General features: G+C 40.4%; 1 protein-coding gene and 1 long non-coding RNA gene across 10 annotated transcripts in view; one reads left to right on the forward strand and one right to left on the reverse strand.

Moving 5' to 3' along the window:
- The window catches only part of LOC148187409 (uncharacterized), a 100,265-nt gene that overhangs the window by 69,034 nt on the left and 9,369 nt on the right, over window positions 1–21,862 (forward strand). Inside the window, exon 4 of the long non-coding RNA XR_015778639.1 lies at window positions 2,112–2,286. This is a non-coding gene — a long non-coding RNA (uncharacterized LOC148187409). The remainder of the gene's footprint in view (window positions 1–2,111; window positions 2,287–21,862) is intronic.
- smoc1 (SPARC related modular calcium binding 1) overlaps window positions 1–21,862 on the reverse strand; it is a 68,491-nt gene that overhangs the window by 9,007 nt on the left and 37,622 nt on the right. For 8 of the 9 annotated variants that reach the window (XM_042500328.2, XM_042500327.2, XM_042500324.2 and 5 more), the window contains 5 exons: window positions 13,686–13,878; window positions 11,100–11,182; window positions 6,280–6,385; window positions 4,971–5,215; window positions 4,009–4,042 (listed from right to left, as the gene is read on the reverse strand). In XM_042500328.2, the coding sequence (XP_042356262.1) occupies window positions 4,009–4,042; window positions 4,971–5,215; window positions 6,280–6,385; window positions 11,100–11,182; window positions 13,686–13,878 (661 nt within the window). Of the gene's footprint in view, window positions 1–3,988; window positions 4,043–4,970; window positions 5,216–6,279; window positions 6,386–11,099; window positions 11,183–13,685; window positions 13,879–21,862 lie in introns of all 9 variants that reach the window. The other variant, XM_042500320.2, reaches the window with a different exon arrangement.

Below are 21,862 nucleotides of genomic sequence, written 5' to 3' on the forward strand. Positions count from 1 at the left end.
CAGTCCATGAAACAAGGATTTTGTCTCAAACTCACCACCAGAGTAACATGTAGTGACGGTGAGCAAAGCAATGCTTATCGAACTGTCACAGTCGTCTCTGTTGACCGCTGTTACCTTTAACACAGCACAGTGTGTTGAGCTGATGTCACAGTAATTAAAACACAAGTGGTGTGGAGTAATTGCTGTTGGCTTTGAGAGGACGGGGCTCTGGGCTCTCTAATGGTCCTGCAGCCTCGGTGCCAGGCCTGCCTCATAATGCCCTCCTTTCATTCCTGCCTAATGACGGACACAGCCAGGACAAACAGGAGAGGAAGAGAGCAGGGAAGGAGACGAGAAAGGAAGAGAGGAGTTTGACAGAAAACAGACAGGACACATCTGACTGTTTTTGTCAACTGTAGTTATCTTAGTTATCTGTACTTAATGACATCAAACTTATATTAATATGACCATAAACTTCAATTTAATACTCAGAATCAGCATAAATATTTTCTAGTGTGAAAATAGTATGCTTTAAAATTCCTTTCTATATGAGTAAAGTAGAAATCTTTACTCCTTTACCACCGAAACCTTTTTGTCTGTGGATTTTACAATCCACTGTATAATCTGCACTGGATCATGTCGATATCCTGTATGGTCATGCTGCCGTCGCCACCCGCAAACCACTGGACACCATTTAGCACAGTCCCATCCAATTCATGACTAAAGACGCCTGTGAGTCCTTGCGATCTAATACCTAGTTCACAGTAGAAGACTGTAGCCCTGATTTTTCCATCAACGACAGTTTTTGGAGCTTCCTGACAAAGGCAAAGGCAAATCAGCGTTGGCTTGGGGCTCGCAAATCGGTACTTGAGTGCTGTGTGTGAGCTGTTCACAGACGCAAACAGAGAGGCTCACCAATGCATCACAGATGCTCCCCAGATATCCAACATGCTAAATATCAGGATCTGTTGGCAAGCTAAAGCCAATGAGAGCACAAGACACGGATTGAGGACAGAGATGAGCAGTGTTGTCCAAGGTGTGTTTATATGTGTGTTTGAGAAAGAGAAAGTGACAGAGAGAAGGTGGAAGGTGGACTATTGCATGTAGTGTGTCTGTAAGTTATTACAGTAAGTTATTAGGCTAATAACTAAGTTATTAGCCTAATAGCTAACTCACAACACTGCTTTGTCACTTTTTGACTAAAGTATTTTTTTAGTACACCCAGTCCCTGGTTTTCTGTACTATGCACTTTACTGCGTGTGTGTGATGATTGTGATGTGGTTTGTAGTATGTAAATTGTTCTCAAGGTTCTTGTAAAAGAGATCATGATCTCTGTGAGACTTCCTCAACAAATCATTCTTAACAAACTTTGTGATGGCCCATTTTTGAGACAGAGCTACGGGATAGACAACGTTTCTATTTTCCACCAGCGAACAGATCAAACAGACCAAAATTTCAAACATAGCTATAGAAGATCAGCCTTGTCTTACTTTGCCCCACATACTTGTAATAAGCTTCAGTTGAACTTTAAGTTGACTTTATTTATACTGCTGGGAGAATTTCAAAATTTAATCGGCATTCGTTTTTAGTTTTGTTTGTTTATTTGGTTTTACATTGCAAAAGTCATGCCTTCATCATATGTGCCTCTAAACTATTGAAAACGAGGGTTCTCCCTGCATGTGTTTTCCAAGGCTTTAAAAAAAGAAAAATAGTGATAATGAGATCCAGTGGCTACAAGGACACCAGTCCAATACTGTTTGTTATTCAACCCCTTGGTAAACTCATGACTTTTAGTATGATGATGTGTGAAGTTGTGCATATGGCGCACTGTTTGTTACAGAAAAATATTCAACTACTCATTCTCAACAACAGCTGACGCATCCTGCAAACCGAAACCTCTGTAAGCTCTCACAACAGATCCTCTAATATCTTATAATTGCTTTTGCCCATATTTGGTGTGTTTTTGTGTGAGCAAGCATTCATACAAGCACACCCGCATGTGTTTGTACTTATTCAAAAATATGTTTACGTCTTTCTAAATGGGATTAAGACTTCTGAAAAGAACATCATGAACTGCGCTGTCATAACCCATTGCAACAAATTTAACAGAAACCTTTTTGTGTTTTATTCAGTACAGTGAAGGAGACACAATGCTGAACCACCAGACCTGCTGCTCACCGATGGCCTGACTGTGAGAGGAGAAATTCACTGCCCTGGGCTTCGGTTACATATCTCATCTATAATGAGGATTCCAGTCTCCTTGGAGGATGGATGCCACCCTCTGCAGCACTTCAGAACTCACACAAGGTATTCAGATGTTTTCCTTTGCCTCTGCCAACGTGTCGAGAGTGAGGAGCCTCACGCAGATGTGCTCCACTTTGCCCCACATGCTCACAAACCTTCACCGAAAAGCACGTACTGTAAATTGTAAATGTGTCCAACAACACTCCTGTGACGATCCAAAGCTGCGACAGAGCATGATAAGATTTAATGTCTGGCAAAGGCAGCTTGAGTTAAAGGGATCCAGGCCATTGAGGATCAGCTAGGCATACCTGAACACAGTGGCTGTCTATCTAAGTCAAAGCAGAATGCTGCCATATGTTCCCACAGACTCTTTCAAACAGGCTTCCTCCGTCTCTCTTTACATACCTCACTCTCTCCACAATCATCACTCGCTCACAGCGCCTGAGTGGCAGCATGAGGAGCCGTATAAAGCTGTCAGGCCGTTTACCTCCAGCTCTTAAGTACGGAGGTGAGAGATTCGGTGACCACAGGGAAAACAACCGGCCGAGCCTCCTTCTCCGCTCGTCCAAAACTGAGGCTGTTTATCCTGGCAGCTGTGCCCAGGGTCATAGGGACCTGACGTTATGCCCGCTAAGAGCCACTGTTCTCCAGGCGTGGTGGGCCGGCGCCAGGGTAAACACATGACCTCAGTGCTATGTTGCGCTGAACCGGCCCAGTGGCCAGAGTCAACAGCACCGATGGGACCAATAATCGCTCAATGGGGGGGATCTGACAGATCGAAAAAGAGATTAAGACGACTCGGAGACAGACTAAACAATAGACTATCAGCAAAAGTTTGCTAATTCCCTTTTTTTTTTTGCTGTTTCTGTAAATTCACACCTTTTCATCCAAGTCAAAGTCAGAACAAAACAATGATGTCACAAAATTTAGAGCTAAAACACTTAACTGAATAGTAAAGAAGTTTATTGTACCAGGATAAACCACTTGTGGTGTATCACCTCGTTTTCAAGGGGGTCCCAAAATAGTTGCCTGACGAAAAATTAACAACTTTTAACAGTCAATTACGCATTTCAAGAATTTTTTATGCAAAAAGTGCCTACAATTTCAGACGGTTAAGTGTGAAGATTTGCTGCTTTTCTTTGATTAAATAACTTTTTGATGAATGCGCCGATAAATCAAGACATTAACAGGTGACATGTTTGCTATAGTAGATTATTCCACGTCACTGCCTTTTTCTGTATTTTCTTACATTCTATAAACAAAAAGACTGTTTAATGGAGAACATGATCAGCAGCTTTATCATTAAAATCAGGTAATTGCGAGTTGCAACCCTATAAAAGTTATCTTAATAGCTGGCTTCATGTTTTTCAGACCTGTTAAACCCCCTGAAAACCCCCATAAATGTTATTTCCACCTCATGGTCATAACGAGATGCCCCTCACTGCAGACAAAGTCTGACCCTTATTGAACCACTCTCTGAAATACCAGCAGAGCACATGACACCATCTTTGCCCATGGAAACACACGCACACACACACACGGACACACATTACTGCACACCCATATAGATACACTAGGACATACACCTCAAACTGAAATGTTTGGTGCAAATCACATTGAAGCTTTGCATGTAAATCATGTGCTGCTGTATCAACGAGCTGCATGCATTTCACCAGTATGCATGTTAATGGGTTACACAACGAGCCACGTACAGCACACAGAGCCAGAGGCAGCCAGTTAGTGAAAGCGCATTAGTTGGCCTTACTGAACAATTTTGTCCCTTGCCTTGTCCCTTGGCTGCCACTTGTCGTTGAGCTACCTGCAAAAAACAAAAGATTAAACTTTAAAGGGGTGAATGTCTTGTTTTTAAGTCACTGAAACTTCAAATATGCCATGAAAGAAAATAATTATAGTACAGTTTAAATATAGCGTCATCACGTATCAGTACAGTTACCTTTTTGTCGCTGGAACTCATTTTTCTTTGTTGATTTTAAAGCTTACACTGTCATTTGTGTGTTATTAGTGTTTTATGTCCTCTGAGCATCTCCTAACTACTTAAACATGTATTTCATAAGTTTTTCAGTCGGCTGTGTGACATTTGGATTATAGCTGGGAGCGGCCCTCATTGTGAGCTGTTTTGACGGTTGTTAATGGTCTCTATTAGAACCAGTCTATAAACTCATGATGAGTAGTTTCAGTTTTCCGGCGCGCACAGTGCCTACGATCCACTAATACATTAGGCTAGTCTAAATATTAATCAGTGAGTGCTAAGTGGAGCAGTGCACCTTATTCAGGCTGCCAGCACATCTGTTTGTCACATGCACCACAGTTACTTCATCCCTTCCTCTAAATGACTAACTGACTTGACTTTTTGAAACTATGACGTGATGAATTTGTTATTAAAAATGTAATGTGCTAGTTAATGGAAATGGTTCTGTGCATTGCAGGTCAAACTTGTGCACTTCACAGTTTTAAAAACACAGGAAATGATCATCTTAACATAACCAAGTGCCTCTTGACATTTCCATAAACTATTTAATTTAGTTTATCGTCATTATATAGATCCATAAAGTAGCTGCTAAAACTGGAGAAAATAAGTTCTGCGTGCCAAAGAGCATCTCTAACTTGATGTTGAAGGAGACAAGACTGTATATGTAGATTTTCCCAGCTGGTCTGAGGTTCACACCTGGGTCGTGACCCTCTTCTGTGACCCTACCAACACACTCTTAGCCATTGGGTTCTCTTACCCTCCTTGCTGACTCCCAGGCAGCCTTTCAGCTCCTGCAGGGAGATGGCCCTGTCCTTATTCAGGTCACAGTAGTCGGTGAACTTGCGGGCGCATTTCTTGGGTTTGGCTTTCTTCTTCAGGTACCTCTTAAACGGCTTGAGCTCCTTCTTGTTGATGTCGTGGCTGCCGTTGTTATCCAGCTGGGCGAAATACCAGTGCACCACCCTCTCCTCTAAAGTGTGACTGGGATCAGGCTCCACAAACCTGGTTAGTGTTAGAGGAGCAGATGGAGAGTGAAAACACGGACAGGCTCAATTTCAGCATGATTATTTGGATAAATTTGAGATTGCACTTATTTACTCATCGACTTTAGGAACATTATGCATGTATTAAACTTTTAAAAAGAAATGTGTTTTTTAACAGTGGCTTTTTAATAACTTATAATGTAATTCAAATGAACTACCAATGAAAATAGATGTAATAAATAATCTTTAAATATAAGATAGAGTAGTGGACTGCAAGTACTAGGTTAACTACATTAACTACTAAACATATTTCCCTTTTTTTTTTGAATGGTCTGAATAAGACATTACATTTTGTCACTGGTGGCTTTTTTTTTGATAAAGTCACCAAGATGGAGTGAAAATTCACTTAACCTTATGAGAAAGTCAGAAAAGTGGCAAAATAAATCTTATGCTCTGCTCACAAAGTAGATACCTTGTTACCCTTAGTCACAGCTATAATACACCAGTAAAACAATACACACAAGAATAAACTGGACAACACTGGAGGAAGGTCACATAAATACAGTACAGAGACTGGTTGAATGTACGTCAAAGACAGACTGATTAACAGGTGCTGCCGTCTGACATGTAGTCACATCTCTTCACAGTTCACAATTTCTAAGTGAAATTGAAATTAAAAATATTTATATAGCTTTTTCAGACAGTTTTGATTTAAGTTAGAAGCTGAGAAAGTATTTATTTCAGCTTAGCTTGCAACAAAATCATTTTCAGTCAGTTTTCTGCTCAGGCAGGTTCAGCGTTCATTGAAATATTCCATATTATGGACAGGTTTAATCCCAAATACCTTCTAGTCCCATCAGTGTAAAAAGTCCTGGCATTGATGAAAAGTGAATATAGACCGTGTTAGTGTCTGTGCCAAGGTCTGTGCGTGTCAGAGATGAAATATTAGCGTTCAATTCGGAAAACCAGAGGGAAGGCTCGTTTGAGAAAAACCAGAAGCAGTGGAAGGTTTCCATGAAGGATGAGTTGTTGCGTCTCCTGCTCAGGTACAATGAGTCCTCAGTGGGACATGACTGTACTTACCTCCCACCACCAGAGGGGGCTGGTGAGTTTATGGCTTGCACCATGTCTGTGGTGAGGGCATCTAACAAGCTTGTAATGAATTCCACTTTCTTCCCTTCTGGGCAGCCTGGCACAAATCAAAGACAAAAATACAACGAAATTACCTTCCACACATAATTTGAGTCATTACGGTGCAGTGAAGCTGAAGTGCTTCGACACCACCGAACCACCAACAGAAAGCGGCTGGTAGACTGAAGACTGAAGAAAGCATGCAAACATTGTCCACAGCTTAATGGCAGACCAGATGTTTCTATTAACGGACTTACATTTACAATTACTGCTGAATCACTATGAGCATATTTTTTAAATGAGGTGAAATTCATAGTTTGGCTGTTTTGTAAGAGCAGAGAAAAGCAGAGCTGAGGCACATGTCGAGAGGTGGAACAGAAGTGTGCGGTGATGAGAGACTTTTGTTGAGCGGTGCAGACCTGTTAACTTTTATGACACAATTCTGAACACCTTGGGTAGCTCTTTTTAATTGCCCAGATGTATGGCTTTAATAGCACGCTAAACCAGTGCAAATTTTTCCCTCCTAATTGTGTCTCTTAAAGGGAAACTTCAAACACAGCTGCATAGTAAACTAATCTTCTCATTCTTTTTTTTCTCAGCCTTTTTGACTAGAGTTTACTTCGTCATTCCCCTCCTCCCCTTCCTCTGAGCGTTTGTGGCCTCCTTGTGTTCTGCTCCGTTCATGTCTTTTCAGTCCTTTTGTGCTGGCTCGGGGGGGTTCTGTGGGAGGTGGTCCGCTGCCCCGGCCAGGTGAATCCAATTAGTATTTCCTACGACGTGACAAGCTCGGAGAAGCACCGCCTTGCTGCGCCTTAATCCAAGTGTTAAATTGGGGTGTTATGAAGCGAGAGCCGTTATGTTGTATGCTGCCTATGTGGCAAGGTGTCAAGGGCGCAGTGTGGTGCAGAACCTCTGGCAGCGTCGAAAAAGCTCTGGGCCACTTGGATTTAATCTTAAAACACTTTAAAGCTACACCAAACAAGGTTTCCAGCCTCTTTTGGCTTTTTAACTATTAAAACTTACACTTTTCACTGTATTGCATCTTCGCAGGTTGCATTCGTTTATAACCTGTGAGTGGTTTAAGTACTAAGATTGTTTTTCTCAGTTTCTCCCATTTGAGTTAGAGCCTTACAACTTTTACTTTGAAGAGGAAAAAAAGCAAACATAGAGAAATTTAAAAAATGATAAGTATTTTTATTTTAACACATTAATCATTTTGTAACACTGAGCATTTGTTAGATTAAGAGTCTTTAGATTTGCTTATAGGCTCAGACTAAATTGTGGAGATGAGTTTAGACTTTTTTCACTTACAGCAAAATGTATTATGTCCTTTTCGGATCATGCGTTTGGCCACGTTTACAAAGTATTGTTTTCAGTGGATCGTTTTTAAAAAAAAGAGTTCTGCGTTAAGAACGAGCCATTTAAAACGAGCCGTTTAGAACGTTTTGAAAACATGGATCCGCAAAAATGACTAAAAACGCTGTAGTATACATGCCAGGCCAGTAGTTGGCGTGTGTTTTTGTGATGAAACAAAACGTGCATGTGCACATAAACTTCCTTCTACAGAGCTGTGAGATGCAAACACACAAAGACGGCTAATGCATGCACATTTGTATGTGTATATATTTGTACCTTCGTCAGTGTGAAGGTGGATTTAGTAGTTGGCGCATGTACGTAACGAGTCTCCGCTGATCAGAGTGATGGTGTATTAAATATACTCTTTGCTGGAGTAGCGCTGTTAAATTAAGAAGGGTGAGACGCACAAACAGCACCCGAGACTCTGACATTGTTGTTGTTGTCCACCTACTCGCACAGACCGTAAAGCACATGTGCAAAAAGTCCTCGTTATTAGAGGAAACTCTGTATTGCCAGTTTACATGACAACGAAAACGGTGGCGTTCTCACTCTGGAACCCGTTTTCAAATCTTTCTGTTTTCAGGCACACAACATGGCGTTGTCGTGTAAATGAGCAGCCAAAACGTAACTAAAGGTTGCTGTTTTCTCCTTAAATCGTTTCCGTATAAACGTGGCCTGAGACTGTATGCTCAAGGGCAGCTTTTAGTTGCAGCGATTCACAACTGTAGAAAAAACAGTTTTAGTGATTCTTTCATATCACTGTCACTGTTTGCTGACTCTTCACTCTTCTTCAGCTAGCACGGGTTGAAAGTTTTCCAGAAATTGTCTCAGCTAATACAAACCTTTCGCCTGATTTTGGCCGTCGTTGCAGCTCAAATTCTGACCCTGTAGAAATCACTGGTCAGAAGTTGAGAGTTTGATTTTTCTTGATATTTGTGCTTTTACAACAATAAGTTATAAGGCTACTTCGTTAAATTGTTAATTTTTTGTCCATTTTCATTGTGTTTGTTGTTATTTCCTACTTTGTTGTGCTGGAGCCTACAGACAAAGTTAATGTAGTTGGAAGTCCAGTAATGGAGTTATGGATCAAAGATTTGTGGCTATTTACTTTTTAAGAATACATGAATGCTCATATTTTCTGAATCACACTGCTGGTGCGTTTGCTGTAATTACAAGAATTATCCTGACTGGCTGCAATCAGCTCAGACTGAAATGATACGACCTGTCAGATATCTGCACTCTATGTGCACTTTAATAGTTATAAACTTCTTTTTCTCTCTTAAACTTATCTCAAAGCAGCTGATTTAGTCAACAATAAATCTCTGATATGCTCTAAAACTGTTATGACAACAGGGGGCGGGCGGACAGCAGACATACACGCTGTTTGTTTATACTACATTGGGTGTCTGCAGGTATCGACGTGTATCACACCTGTGCATTTGCGGAGTTTGCAAACACATACAGTCCACTGAAAGTAACAAAAGGTACGTCAATTGAACGTTAACCTGTTTCAGCAGAAAGTGTAATTTGGGTTTTAGTGTGTGATGCAGTTTACTGTAACCACATTACTGCCCTGCCACCTTTGTGCAGAGTGTAGTGTGAGTAGATGGTAGAGGATATCTCAGATCTGGTCTTCATAGGGTGACAGGACATGAATGGAAACAGATTAAAAAATTTTCCACCAAACAGAACCATACTGTTAAATTATTTGTTGATTAACGTTATAAGATCAGAATATTCTCAAAAAAGTTTTCTTATTATCAAGGATGATCAAAATCCAGTTCCCAAACTGACTGAACGGGAAGTTAACAGATACCGGCCTCCGGTCTCAGGGGGAAGAGCTCCTGTGTGCTGCTCCTGACAGAGGTGGTATTGTTGTGTACAGTGAGATTGAACCTGTAGCTGCGTGCTGCTAACAGACTGTCCTCTCAGGCAGTCTTCTCTCTTCTGGCTTTGATGTGATGACCATGACATATTGTTCTTTGTTGTGGCGGTTCAGAATATCTCTCTACAGTACGTAAAAATATCTCCACTCAGCACCCTGTGGTCTCAAACAGCCCCAGCAGCCCCCCACGGCCTCCCCACCACACCAACACTCACACCTTCCATAAAACATGCCACACATCTGCTGCGCAGTCAGGAGTCATGCTTGACTCTGTAAACTCACCAGATGGGGAATTAAATAAGAGTTACAATGCAACCTTAAATGATGGGGAAACAGAGGGGCAACAAAAGTAAGTGAGCAGTAACAAGGGCAGAGGAGAATGAGCCGAGGTTACGGCCTCTGCTTTAGAGGAGACTCTCTGATCTTTGCTGCGGGGAAATCCAAAACCAAAAAATGTGCTTTGGTCAGTTCTCAATCAAAACTCTCCACCTGGTCAGTTAGTGTAAGGACGACTGTAACAAATGAAAACAGACATTATGTCTAAGTCCTGGAGCGACAGTGCTCAACTGATCCCTTTAATGGAGTGCCATATCCCTGCAGCCCCATCAGGTAACCTTAAGTAGCTCTTCGTCAACACCACCCATCAGATGCCAAATTTCTTAATGTGAATTTATTATAAACTGGATAATATTGAACTGATTTTCTCGATTGTTACAGTAATACAATTCAACTATTAATTTTTCGATTAATTCGATCAAGTTTGCCTTTGTATTACTCGCGGCAGAAGCTTTAGCCATTATTTTTAGATATTTCAAAGGCATATTCATTGTCTTCAGTTAACCTTCAGTCATTTATCCGTCTCTTTTAGTTAGCTAACCATTTGAACCATATAGCCTTTACTTTTAACAGCTCTTTAATCGTTTACGCATTATTGTGTAGCCAACTGTTTAAACGTCTCTGCTCGCTTGCTAACAACTTATGACACACTTAATTGAAATACATTGAGTTGTGTTTTGGGTTTTTTGTGATTAAATTGTAATTTAAATGTTTTGAATTTAGTTGAGTCACACCACAATACTTTCATGTACCCTTGGTCGCCCCAGAAGATCCCCCTGAATGTACAAGCACTCAAGATAACAAGCTTAATACCTACAATATTGACCAACCGCAACTAGTACTCGGTTTGTGTGGTTGAAGTTTCAGATTATTTTTGTTTTGTATTGTTTTTTAAGCCCCTTTCACAAATAGCACATCTGCTATGTAGTATTTCACTATTGTGTGGAAACTCAACTTGGATGTTATCAGTTTTTATCATGACATTTCCGGCTCTGTCCCACTCTTCATTGGATTTGGGGATGTTTATACTCCAGTGTCTCCAGCCAGCTAAGTATTTGAGATAGCGTTATGTTTGCCAAACACTTCGTAGTGAATAAACGGTGCAGATGAATATACCATGCCAATGATTCAGAATATTTCAGCAATCCACAAAGCCCCAAAAATCATTTCAACTACAGTAAGAAGTGAATAAAACCTGTCAGGTCTCTGCCTTGGAAGGGATCTTCAGTGTCTGATATGCGAGATCGAGCAGCGGCGTCACACTCCGGCGTCTGGTACCTGTTTCACAGAGAGGAGATGACAGTGGGAACATGACTGCATGAGACAGAAGGAGGAAAGAATGTAAGGAAGTAATGTGTGAAAAAGCTGAGTCCTCAAAGGAGAAACAACAGATCTGATGTGAAAAAAAACCCTTTAACTGAAGACAAAAACACCATTAAAGATTTTCCTTCCAGTCATCAGAACAATCAAATGTGGAGCTGAAAAATCAGGAGAGGAAATTTCTTTGTCTATCTTCGTTATGAAAATTCTCCCCAGTCTCTTAACTGTATGCATGCGTACACATTCATGCTGTTCTGGCATCTTAAAACTACAACCTACTGCATTTTGGCTTCATTCTGTGTATTCACTGTTGATCTGTAAAGAATTATTGGCGATGATTACCATCTCTTTTTTTTAGAAGAACTTAATAAATAAATTTGATTTGACATGCACACAGCTTTGTTTCGGAGCCATAACAAACTGTTCGGCATTATGCGTGGCATGACTCGTTTTCTCCTGGCTATTGTATCAGTGGTTCTCGAATAGGATGGAAAATTGAGCATGTGTGTCTCATTTTCCTTTTTTTTTTCAAAGTAAAAGCAAGTTGTCATTTCTTTTTTTACAGTCTGCGAGGCCACTGATCCAAGAAGGGATGTCTGATGAATGACTCTGCACATTGCTGTCCAGAGGAGAGAAATTGGGATGAGTGACATGAGGGCTAGTCCAAAATACAATAAATTCTTATGTGAAGAAATAATCGCCTCAAGGGGGACATTCAATATCTTTGAAATGCAGATGAGAATTTGGTCTGTCTGAGTGATTTATTTAAGGTTTTTAGGAGCTGTCAGTTTTAAATACGCTAGTATCTCATTTATTTAAAACTAAACCTGTGTTATCCTGTATTTAAACAGTAATAAGGCCACTGACTAACTCTTTCTGATAGTCTGTACCTCATCTTGTAAAACAAGAACCGTCTTGTGGAGAGAGAATGATGATCCCATTCAGGAACAAAAACAACTCATCTATTTACTGCTGCATGCTGACAGTTTCTCAAACATCCAATCAATTTTTCTTTATCTATCGCTGTGTTTTAGGTTTTAATATTCACATTCTAGATGTAAATCATGTTTTTAAACAACCAAAACATGAGCAATGCGCATCATTTATTTAGCATGTTTTGTCTCCATCCGTTTGACATTCACCAAAGGCAAAAACCCATTGTGCCTCCGCTATTTCTCTGGAAGAATTATAAACAGCAGCAACAGCACTAAAACAAATGTCATCCTAAATGCTGAGTGTTTATGGTCAGATAAATGATTTTCCCGTCAGGGCTTAAATCTAATTGTTTTGCCAAGTGAAGCTAGCAGCAGCAGCTTGGATCCAGAATTCCTCAAGAAATTTAAGGTTGTAAGAGTGAAAGTAGTATTTAGCCCTTTGCTCCAGAAGTGATGGTCTGTAGGTCAGTTGGCCCTTTTTGTGCAAACTGAAATATGTCAACAACTTTGTGATGGATTGCCATAAAATAGAGCCTTTAATTGTTCCCTGGCTTTTTATCCGTCCTTTTCCGGTGAATAAATTTCTCAAGAACACCTTGAGGGAATCTCTTAAAATTTGTCAGAAATGTTCACTTTGACTCAATGATGTACTAATTACATTTTGATGGTCAAAGGTCAGTGTCGTTGTGACCTTGCATCCATCTCATTCTTGGTAAAGTGTTATCTTAAGAACACCTTACAGGACTATCTTCATTGTTGACTCCATTTGGAGTCAACAATGAACTGTTTATAATTTTGGCGGTCCTTTTTTTCCCCAGTGTTCTGTGCATTGTACTTTGTCAGCATTCTGGGCCCCAGATTTTGCTATGGAGTGAGTGCTCTTTAATTTTACGCTACACTGCAGTAGAGGCTACAGTGGACATTATGCAGGAGTGCTGAGGCCGAGAGGGTTTGCACTGGGAGGGTCATGGATAAACATTATCTTCTCTTTTGCTTAGAAATGGTGACGTCACAGCTCAAAGCAACTAAATACAACACAGTCTCTGCTTTTGTGTGATATAAGTGTCAGTTTGTTTACTATATCACATGAATGCTGCTGTCACACTGAACATCCCGCGTTCAAGCTGTAAAACTATATGACCCCCCCCCCCAAAAAAAACCATCAAACATTCCTACTGAACAGCCAAATCTGATTCGACTGACATAGGTATTTGTTGGTTACAGCCCTAATGTTAGCGCGCTGATGGTAGCATTTAGCGCAGAGAATCGACTTGAGTACAGCCTTGAAACAAATTCACAGACTTCAGAGACGCCTTCAAAGATGCTACTCTGTTTAGTAACAGCACTTCACATTAAAAGTCCTGCTTGTGCTGCCAAATGTTTTGTCCTGTATTATCAACAAAACTAAACAAAGATCATGTGTCTGCTCATTCCATCTGTCCTGCTAACAGGAAATCAGATAACCATTCCCTCTTTGGCAAAAAAAGAAAAAGCTTTTAAGTGCTTTTTCTGATAAATGATCTTACCTTGTGGAGGTTCCAGGAATGGGCCGCCCCGTGTCCACCAGAACACACCAGCAGTAGCCTGTGGACTGGTGGCACTGGACCGGTTTGTAAAGGCCTCCGGGCCCACAGTCTGGGATGAAAATGGCCTCACGAGGATTCTGCCGAGCCTCGTCCAGCGCGCTCTGTCGCTCCTGGTCACAAGAGGGAACTTTCTCTAAAACCATGAGAAACACACTCAATACAGAGGCACCAGAAACACACAAAAAAAGTAATTTGTCTAAATATTAATGAGGGGTGGTGTCGGATAACATGATTGTAGACTGCCTGGTTATTGATATCCGTAAACCTGATCAGAATAATCATATCTAAGCTAAAAAAAGGAACTAGCAACTAGTTCTATGCTTCCTTATGTTGGACTCGGTGCACATTACTATTTGGATTTCGAAGTTGTCTAACACTGTGATAGGCTGTCAGTGCTCATTTCTCTTGTCGGTGGCCAGCTAGTGGTTGGTAAAAAGCGCTCTCTATAGCATATGTCATTCTTTGGGTCATTTCATATACTGTTGCATATTTAGGGCTCTCTGTCTGGGGTTTGCATTCAGCAGGAAGCTGCTGCTCAAAAAATCATCATGCTTCATTCACTACATTGTTAAACAGTATAAGATGTGTGAGTAACATGATGTTTGTAATAGAAACAAACACGTTGGTAAATCAGCACCGGCCAAATGTGGGTACATTTTTGGCAGCGGCATGTAAAATTGTCAGGCCAACCGTCGCTTTGGCAGGCAGGAAAAAGGCACAACAGAAAGGTGCTTATTAACTGCTATATAAAAGCAGCACTATATTAGGGGTGTCACAAAATAGTTTACTAGACGACTAACAAAATCACCAGTGGAGACTGTGCACCGTTGTCGACCATCCAGTCATCTGTGGTTTTAGCACAGTTCAGTAATAAAGTGATATATGCAGCTGGTCGTGTGCTATGGGTGGACACGGGAAGACTTCTGCTTTTTCTTTAAGAGCTGCAGCATTTATTCTCGCACAAACTGTGTAAACTCAACTTAACATTCATATGATATCTTCAGTGCTAATTAAGCTCCTCTCTTCGCTAATTGCAATCTCTTTTACACTCTCACCAAATTCTGTTAATGAAGACTTTTGGCAAAGATTTCTCTTTGTCAAATCTGCTTGTGACCGAATCATCTCAGTTTTCTTGTTTTTGCTGATAGAAATGCTCTTCAAAATGTTTCTGTAGAAATATGGCGATTTCACAGATGCTGCTATTCAGCGCCTGTATCATGGACCTGAAACATGTTTGACTGGTCGACATGAAGCCCTGCTTCCATAAAACCTTGACTAGTCCTTCCTCAGGATGTATCAGTGAATTTTTACCCACCGCAATTCATCATATCTTTCTGTTCAACAACAGCTGCATAGCCCTTGAAAGATGCTCCTGCAACACCTTATCCCACCACACTGTATTTACATTCACATCCATTTAGTCCATCGCTCACTCTTAAGCCAAGTACAACAGAGCTGCATGCTAAACTTGTTACCATGGTGATGAAGTGTGCTTTTACCGCTCGCGATCCATTCTTCATTTTACATTCAAGTGCGCTGTGAAGCATTGAGGTACAATAAGACGGTCACGCTAACCATTTGGAGACTTTTCTTCAGGGCGGTGACGTTGCAGTTTCACATTGTGGAGCTGATTAGAGCCACAGCGGTGCCGGTAGTCTCACTCACACATTTCCAGTAACCAAAGCATAATTAGGACAATACTGCTCAGACGCTGCCCGAGTTAAGACTACATCAGGAGAGGAGTCTGTGAAATTAGACATGGGACTGCGGTGCAAGAATCATTTACATCCTTCACTTCACTTTATTATAAATATTTCTACATTGTGTGTGAAAAGGGCATCTCTTAGTGACAAACTCACATAAAATTATCACCTGAATTTGCAGTTTGCTTCAGCTTTATGGAGAGTTTTTTTTTTTTCGTTTTGGTTTTAAAGCCATTTCAGTCTCACTGCTCCAGTCAAAGTTGTATTCAGGCGTGACAAGCAAGTTTGGAAAGTAGAACATTTAGCCGCTACTAAAAAGCTGGATATGGTTCATGAGAGTTATTGAAGGCCAAAACAAAGCTGAAAGGAGAGTGAATGAACAGCATCAATACTACACAGGTGTATCTTGGGATGGTCACAGTTAAAGGCCACTCTAAAACGTGCAGTCTGATCGAGCACATTCAGTTCACAGGTAAGAGCTGTGGTGGACATTCCTGCAGTTGGCCTGATAATGGCACGCTCCCTAAAAATTTGTAACATCTGTGGCACTGTGTTGATTGATATAACTGCACATTTTACAGTGGCCTTTTATTGTGACCATCCCAGTGCACACGTGTAGTAATCGTGCTGATTTATCAGCGTCTTGATATGTCACACCTGTCATGTAGAGGGATTATCTTGGAAGGGAAAAGTGCTCATTAACACAGATGCGTGAGTAGCACGTGGCAGCAACCTCACCCAACTGCCGCGTCTGGCACACTTTTGGTGTTCACACTAACGGCGACTTTGCTGCGGCACTGCTCCAGGACACTGTTCACACAAGCAGTGTGGCCTGGGCATTAGATCTTAAACTTAAACCTGTGATAAACTGGGGGACAAAAAGTGTTGTTTTTAAACTTTTGGTTTAGTTTCCCACAGTTCATCTACACATGCTACCCAATTGTTAAGATATAAAGCTGGTTAAAAAATTGTCAAACTATCCCCTTATGGTTGCATAGGTTGACTTTTTTGGCTACTCGGAGGGAACACAAAACACTCATGCCGCTGCAGCACAAAGAGTACAGAAGTGCGTCCAGACGCGCCCCTCTCTCTCTTTCTCAAAATCAGAAAAAACTCCTATCAAACAGTAAACCAAGATTCTGTTTCTGAGTTCTAAATTTCTCACCTTCGATGTTTTCGGGAACGTATTTTTGCTTACCGTTTAACTGTAACACAAGATCATTTGTTACCAGCCGAACGCCATTGTGTCAAAAGGACAAGTTTGCATCGTGTCACATACCAGCAGGAACTTTATTTGGGTGTGCAGCACAGTGCATTCTGGTATTTGTAGTAGTTTTAATAGTTTTCTACCTCGTAAGCAAAAGCAAAGCAAGTACCAGTCCTTTTTCTCTGTTTTCTTTGATAATGTAGCACCGATTTCAAAAGTATTTGCATCCTTCACTGAATAGACATCCTAATTTTATGAAAAGACCATCTTTCTTGCAGTGTAATATCTCTTTAATAGTACACTATATTTTTTTTTACAAGATTAATGCAGTTTTATGTGTAACAATGAAGCATTCAATTCATCTGATCATTTCACATTTTCCCCTGTTTTTGCCCACTGAGTCTGAAACTTTTCCATGCAATATTTATACTGGCTAGCCTGATATTGTATGTCACCTTCACTCTAATACAGCAAGTTGCATGAGTGTGACAAGAGTCCACCACAGCAATCTAAAAATTATATGTGCCAGACCAAATGGAGTAATACTCACCCTTCAGTCCGTGGCACACACAGACTTGATGCTCATTTATTTTGTTTTTGATTTTTAATTTTAAAAAATCCATCTTTCCCTTAATGACAGGACCTGTGTCCTTACAGGGTGTCTTGATGATTGATAAAGACTGATAGTTTCTTTGAGAACTGTGAAGAGAATGACGTCTTTTATATCACAAAGCATGATCTCTCTATATACAACACAATAGTCCAGGGATACTCTTGCTTTGCTTAAGGGCCACTTTTGCAAAATGACAGGAGGCCAGGGGCCAGTTTGGCAGCTGAATACATGTCTCTAGAGTTTAGGACATTTCTTGGATTTTAGCGCATTTGAAGGATTTAAGGACATTTAATTATTTTTTTTATTTTATTTTAGGACAGTTATTGGATTTCAGTACGTTTGAAGGATTTTAGGATTTTTTTCAGATTTTAGGACTTTTCTAGGTCATTGGGACATGCTAGGATTGTAGGACATTTCTAGGATTTCAGGATGTTTCTCGGATTTTAGGACATAAAGGGCTAAGAGAGAACCTCTGTTGGAGGGTTTGGGGAGATCCTCTACTGGCAAACAAGCTTTATTTTTATGCTGTTTTATGCACTCTGGCACCTTATGTATATTAAAAGTACAAAAACAATTCCCAGTGTGAAGCACTTTATTTTTATTGTGAATTAAAAATATGGTTGGGGCGGCCACCCGGCACCCTGTCAGGGGCCAGATCTGACCCGCAGGCCGTAAATTGAGTATAACTTAGTCCTTTGTCATTTTCTATGGTAGTGTTATTAAGGATGGAGATGACAGCAGTGGCAGGTTCAGCAGCAGACCTGAGGCGCGTGTGTGTGCATGTGTGTGTGTGCGTGCGTGTGTGAGGGTGAGGGTGTGTTAATGTTTCCTGAGTATGGCTGCCAACAGAGAACTGAACGTGTCCCTAAACCAAAGACGCTTTCCTCCTGCGAAGACTCACACTCAAGTGTTCTTAACGCTGCGTCGTGGCTCTGGTCCTCGCCAAGGTTCCTTCACATCCAAATTATTTAGCACTGTTTATTATACAGAGGTTATGCTGGCGCCAGGCGCTAGGATTCCCAAAAGAAAATTGTTTTTATACATATAAATGGAAAAAGGCTGGACTCTTGCAATGTAATCCTCTCAGTTTTCTGTGGTGCTGAAACTCAATCTACAACTTCTCTGCCTGCCTTGGATATCCGCATTTCTGCTCTATTTGTTTTTTATTTCTGTTTCTTTTTTAAATTTTATTTCTCTTCCCTTGGCAGGAAACGAATGATGAGAAACAAAAACCCGCAGAAAACAAATATTGTCCTGAGAAAACCACACATGTGGACGTTAAGAACAGTTGCATCAATTAGCTTGTTGTTGTGGTGATTTTTTTTCTTCAGGGCAAACTGATAAAAGACAAACATCTGCAGCACCTCTGATGAGAACAGGCTTACTCTATTTTATGCCTTTCACTTTGGCCCTTGTCCTCCACACTCAGAGCCAATTGAAACTATTTTTAAATCTTCGTCTCTTCTCAGTCTATTCTTCCCTCCTCTCTCTGCTTTTTCTCTCCTTCACTTCACTTTTCTTTCTCTACTTCTCTCTATCCTAATACCTCCCGCTCTGGTCCTCCTTCCACCCCACTGAGCACTCTCTCCTCTTCGCTTCACTCCAATGGCTTTCAGCTGTGGGGTAATCACTGCAATATTGTCTCTAGCGAGCCTTCTCTGCAGTTAAAATAGCGGAAGTGTTAGTAATAGGGGAACTCTGTGAATAGGTATGTAGGTGCATGTGTGTGTGTTTATGGCCGAGAGTGAAACAAAACCAGAGATGATGGAGAGTTCACTCATGAAATGAATCATTATTTGGGATATTTTGTCATTTTTGAGTATGTTAACATGAATAAAATACTCCAGTTTTTGCCCTTATTCTGGAAAAAAAAAAACCCATAGGGAAAAAAAAGAAAACCCAAATCATCAAATACTTTTGTTGAACTGCAGAATCTGAAAGGACTAGCACAAATAATAGTATAATTCTGCCTAAAATGTTTTCAGAAACATGTTTTAGTTTTATGTTTAACTGTAACATGAGATCTGGCTGGCTGCCATTGTGTCGAACGGACGAGGTCGCATTAAGTCACAGGAGCGTTTATTGGTCCGATCCATTCTGGTATTTGTAGGTTTTCTACCTATTGAACAAGAGCTAACGCTGCATTTCTGTTCTTTTTTTTTTCTTATCATGTTGCACCAATTACAAACGTATTTTCATCTTCCTACTACATAGACGGCCTACTCTTATGGAAGGACTCGCTTTATGTTGGTGAAATACGTCTTTTGCATGTTTGGTCCCAACGCGTTACTGTCGTCAGTTTTCGTGCTGGAAAAATAAAACACAAGTTCATGCTGCCTCAAATTTCTCGTGCGGATAGGATTAAAAGATTCAATATCCCTTTTTTTAGACTGCAGATTCGTATACAAAACGTGTGCTCTTAGATGACATGATCGCATTACATCTCTTCAAAGTTTTGTTTTTCTTGTGTTTGCCCCGTGGCAGAGGGGGAGTTAGCGGTTAGTGAGTTTCTGGTTCTCCACACGTTTATAAATGAGCTGCAAGACAGGGCGCTTCCCCCTCCTTACAACATTGGAACAACAGCATGTCAAAGTCTGGCAATAAAGCATCCTTTTGAAAAATTGACTTTGCATCACTTTGCCTAAGCAAACACATTTCACTAACACAATCTCCATATCGCTCTAAATCTTAATTATGGGGTATCCAGAGACAGAGAGCCTGTAAATGAATAACGTACTTTATGTGCACACAGGAGGGCTACTTTCTCAGCACTCAGCTTTTCCAGCGTGAAGGGAGAGAAAGACAGAGAGTTTAATATTGAGGATTTGTTGCACCAAAGCTTCTCTACTTTGCGAGCTGTTTAGCAGAAAGACAGAGAGCAGGCTCTGTTTTAACCCTTGTGTTTTCCTTGGGGTCAATCTGATCCCAAATGAAATCTTTTACTATCATTATATACTTTTTATACTTATGTAAACAAGGTCTATTGGCCCTAAATTCCAAACTGAAGGAAACAGTGTGTAGAATGGGATGGCACCAAAGTACCCTTTTTACATTTTGTGTTTTGTGTATTTGCTTTTTTATTACACTTAACCTGCCGAGAGACCTTGTGGAGCGTAGTAACGTCGTTGGTCGGCGAAAGTAGAGTTTTCTAAGTATTTTTGCTTAAAACATAATCAATTATCAGAGTCATTGCCAATTAATTATCTGCTGACCAACTTCATTAATCCCAATAATTGTTTCAGTTCTGACTGAATGTACTCGAGTACTAAAGGTCAAACTTCTGGCTGTAAGTTGGGTTACACGGTAGTTTTCAGGATTTAAATGTTTCTAATTCAGTCATGGATGGCAAGAAAATAAATAAGGACAGAAAAAAAGAAAAAATCAGTGATATGTGGAGTTCATAGTATGTTGGATGTAAAATGTGAATCTTTGAAGTAACTACAGTAGTAACTTCAGCAATCAACACGTTTCTGACATGTAGTGGAGAAAACTTAGAGGTCCACGAGGCTGAAAATGCTGAAGTTCAAAAACATCACTTTGGTGAAGTTCTTGAGTTGTACTTTGTTATTTCCAGACTCTGAATCACAAACAGGATTATGGATTTAAGCTAACACACTCTTGAACACACACACATATTCACAGACACAGGCATTAAATCCCTTTTTTATAACCATTTCCAAACACACACACTGAATGCAATCACAGACGCACACATCCATCGCTCTCGTCTCAAACGTGATGACATCTCCCCCTCAGTCGGCCTTGTCGCTCATACTTTGAGGACACCGGACGCTAATTGAAAACAGGAAGCTGGTGTTTTCCAAAGACATTTCAAAGAGCTGTCACAGTGAATCTCTCTCATCTAAAATACAATCCCTAACCACAGTTTCCCCCGCCACATCGCCATCAATCAGAAACTACGAAACCCCATATTACAATCAACTGTTTGTGTGCTCTATTGTGTGGTAGAAAGCTATCACATCCTAATATAATATGCGCACATTTGAGGTAGACATTCACATGTTTCTTCAAAATATTCAGGCACATCAACATAAACATAAAAAGTTTGGCCATTATGTGTTTAAAGACTAATTACCAATGGTATTTTCTCTAATTTGATCAGAATGTTTTGAATCCAGAGACACAAACTTTGAAAATGAATTCAAATGAATGTAACAGCTGTGTATTTCCAGTAAACATCAGTAAAATCTAAATTAATTATCTTTAACTATGGTACATTAAAAGTTTCCACTGCACCAGCTAAGAGGCGAGCCAGCAGACATTACTAAAGCAAAGCATAACTGAACAGTGACATGAATAAATGACAAAGTGCAAATAAAATAAATTAAATGCACATTTCGCAGACTAATTAATAAAAGACTAACATCAGTCCCATATATCAGTTCACCAATATATCCATTCTCACACACACACACTCAACCCCCACCACCACATTCACTCATTGACGCGCTGCAGAAGCGTGAAAGGCGTCCAGCTGCCCAGAGGGTAGTGAACATGTAGAGGCATAATTGAAAAGGAGACAGAGAAAGCTAAACAAATTACACCAAAGGAAAGAAACCAAGAAACATAATCC

This window comes from Plectropomus leopardus, chromosome 14 (genome assembly GCF_026936395.1).
Source record: "Plectropomus leopardus strain MGB_pleo_1.0 chromosome 14, ASM2693639v1, whole genome shotgun sequence".
In the NCBI taxonomy this organism is placed as follows: Eukaryota; Metazoa; Chordata; class Actinopteri; order Perciformes; family Serranidae; genus Plectropomus; species Plectropomus leopardus.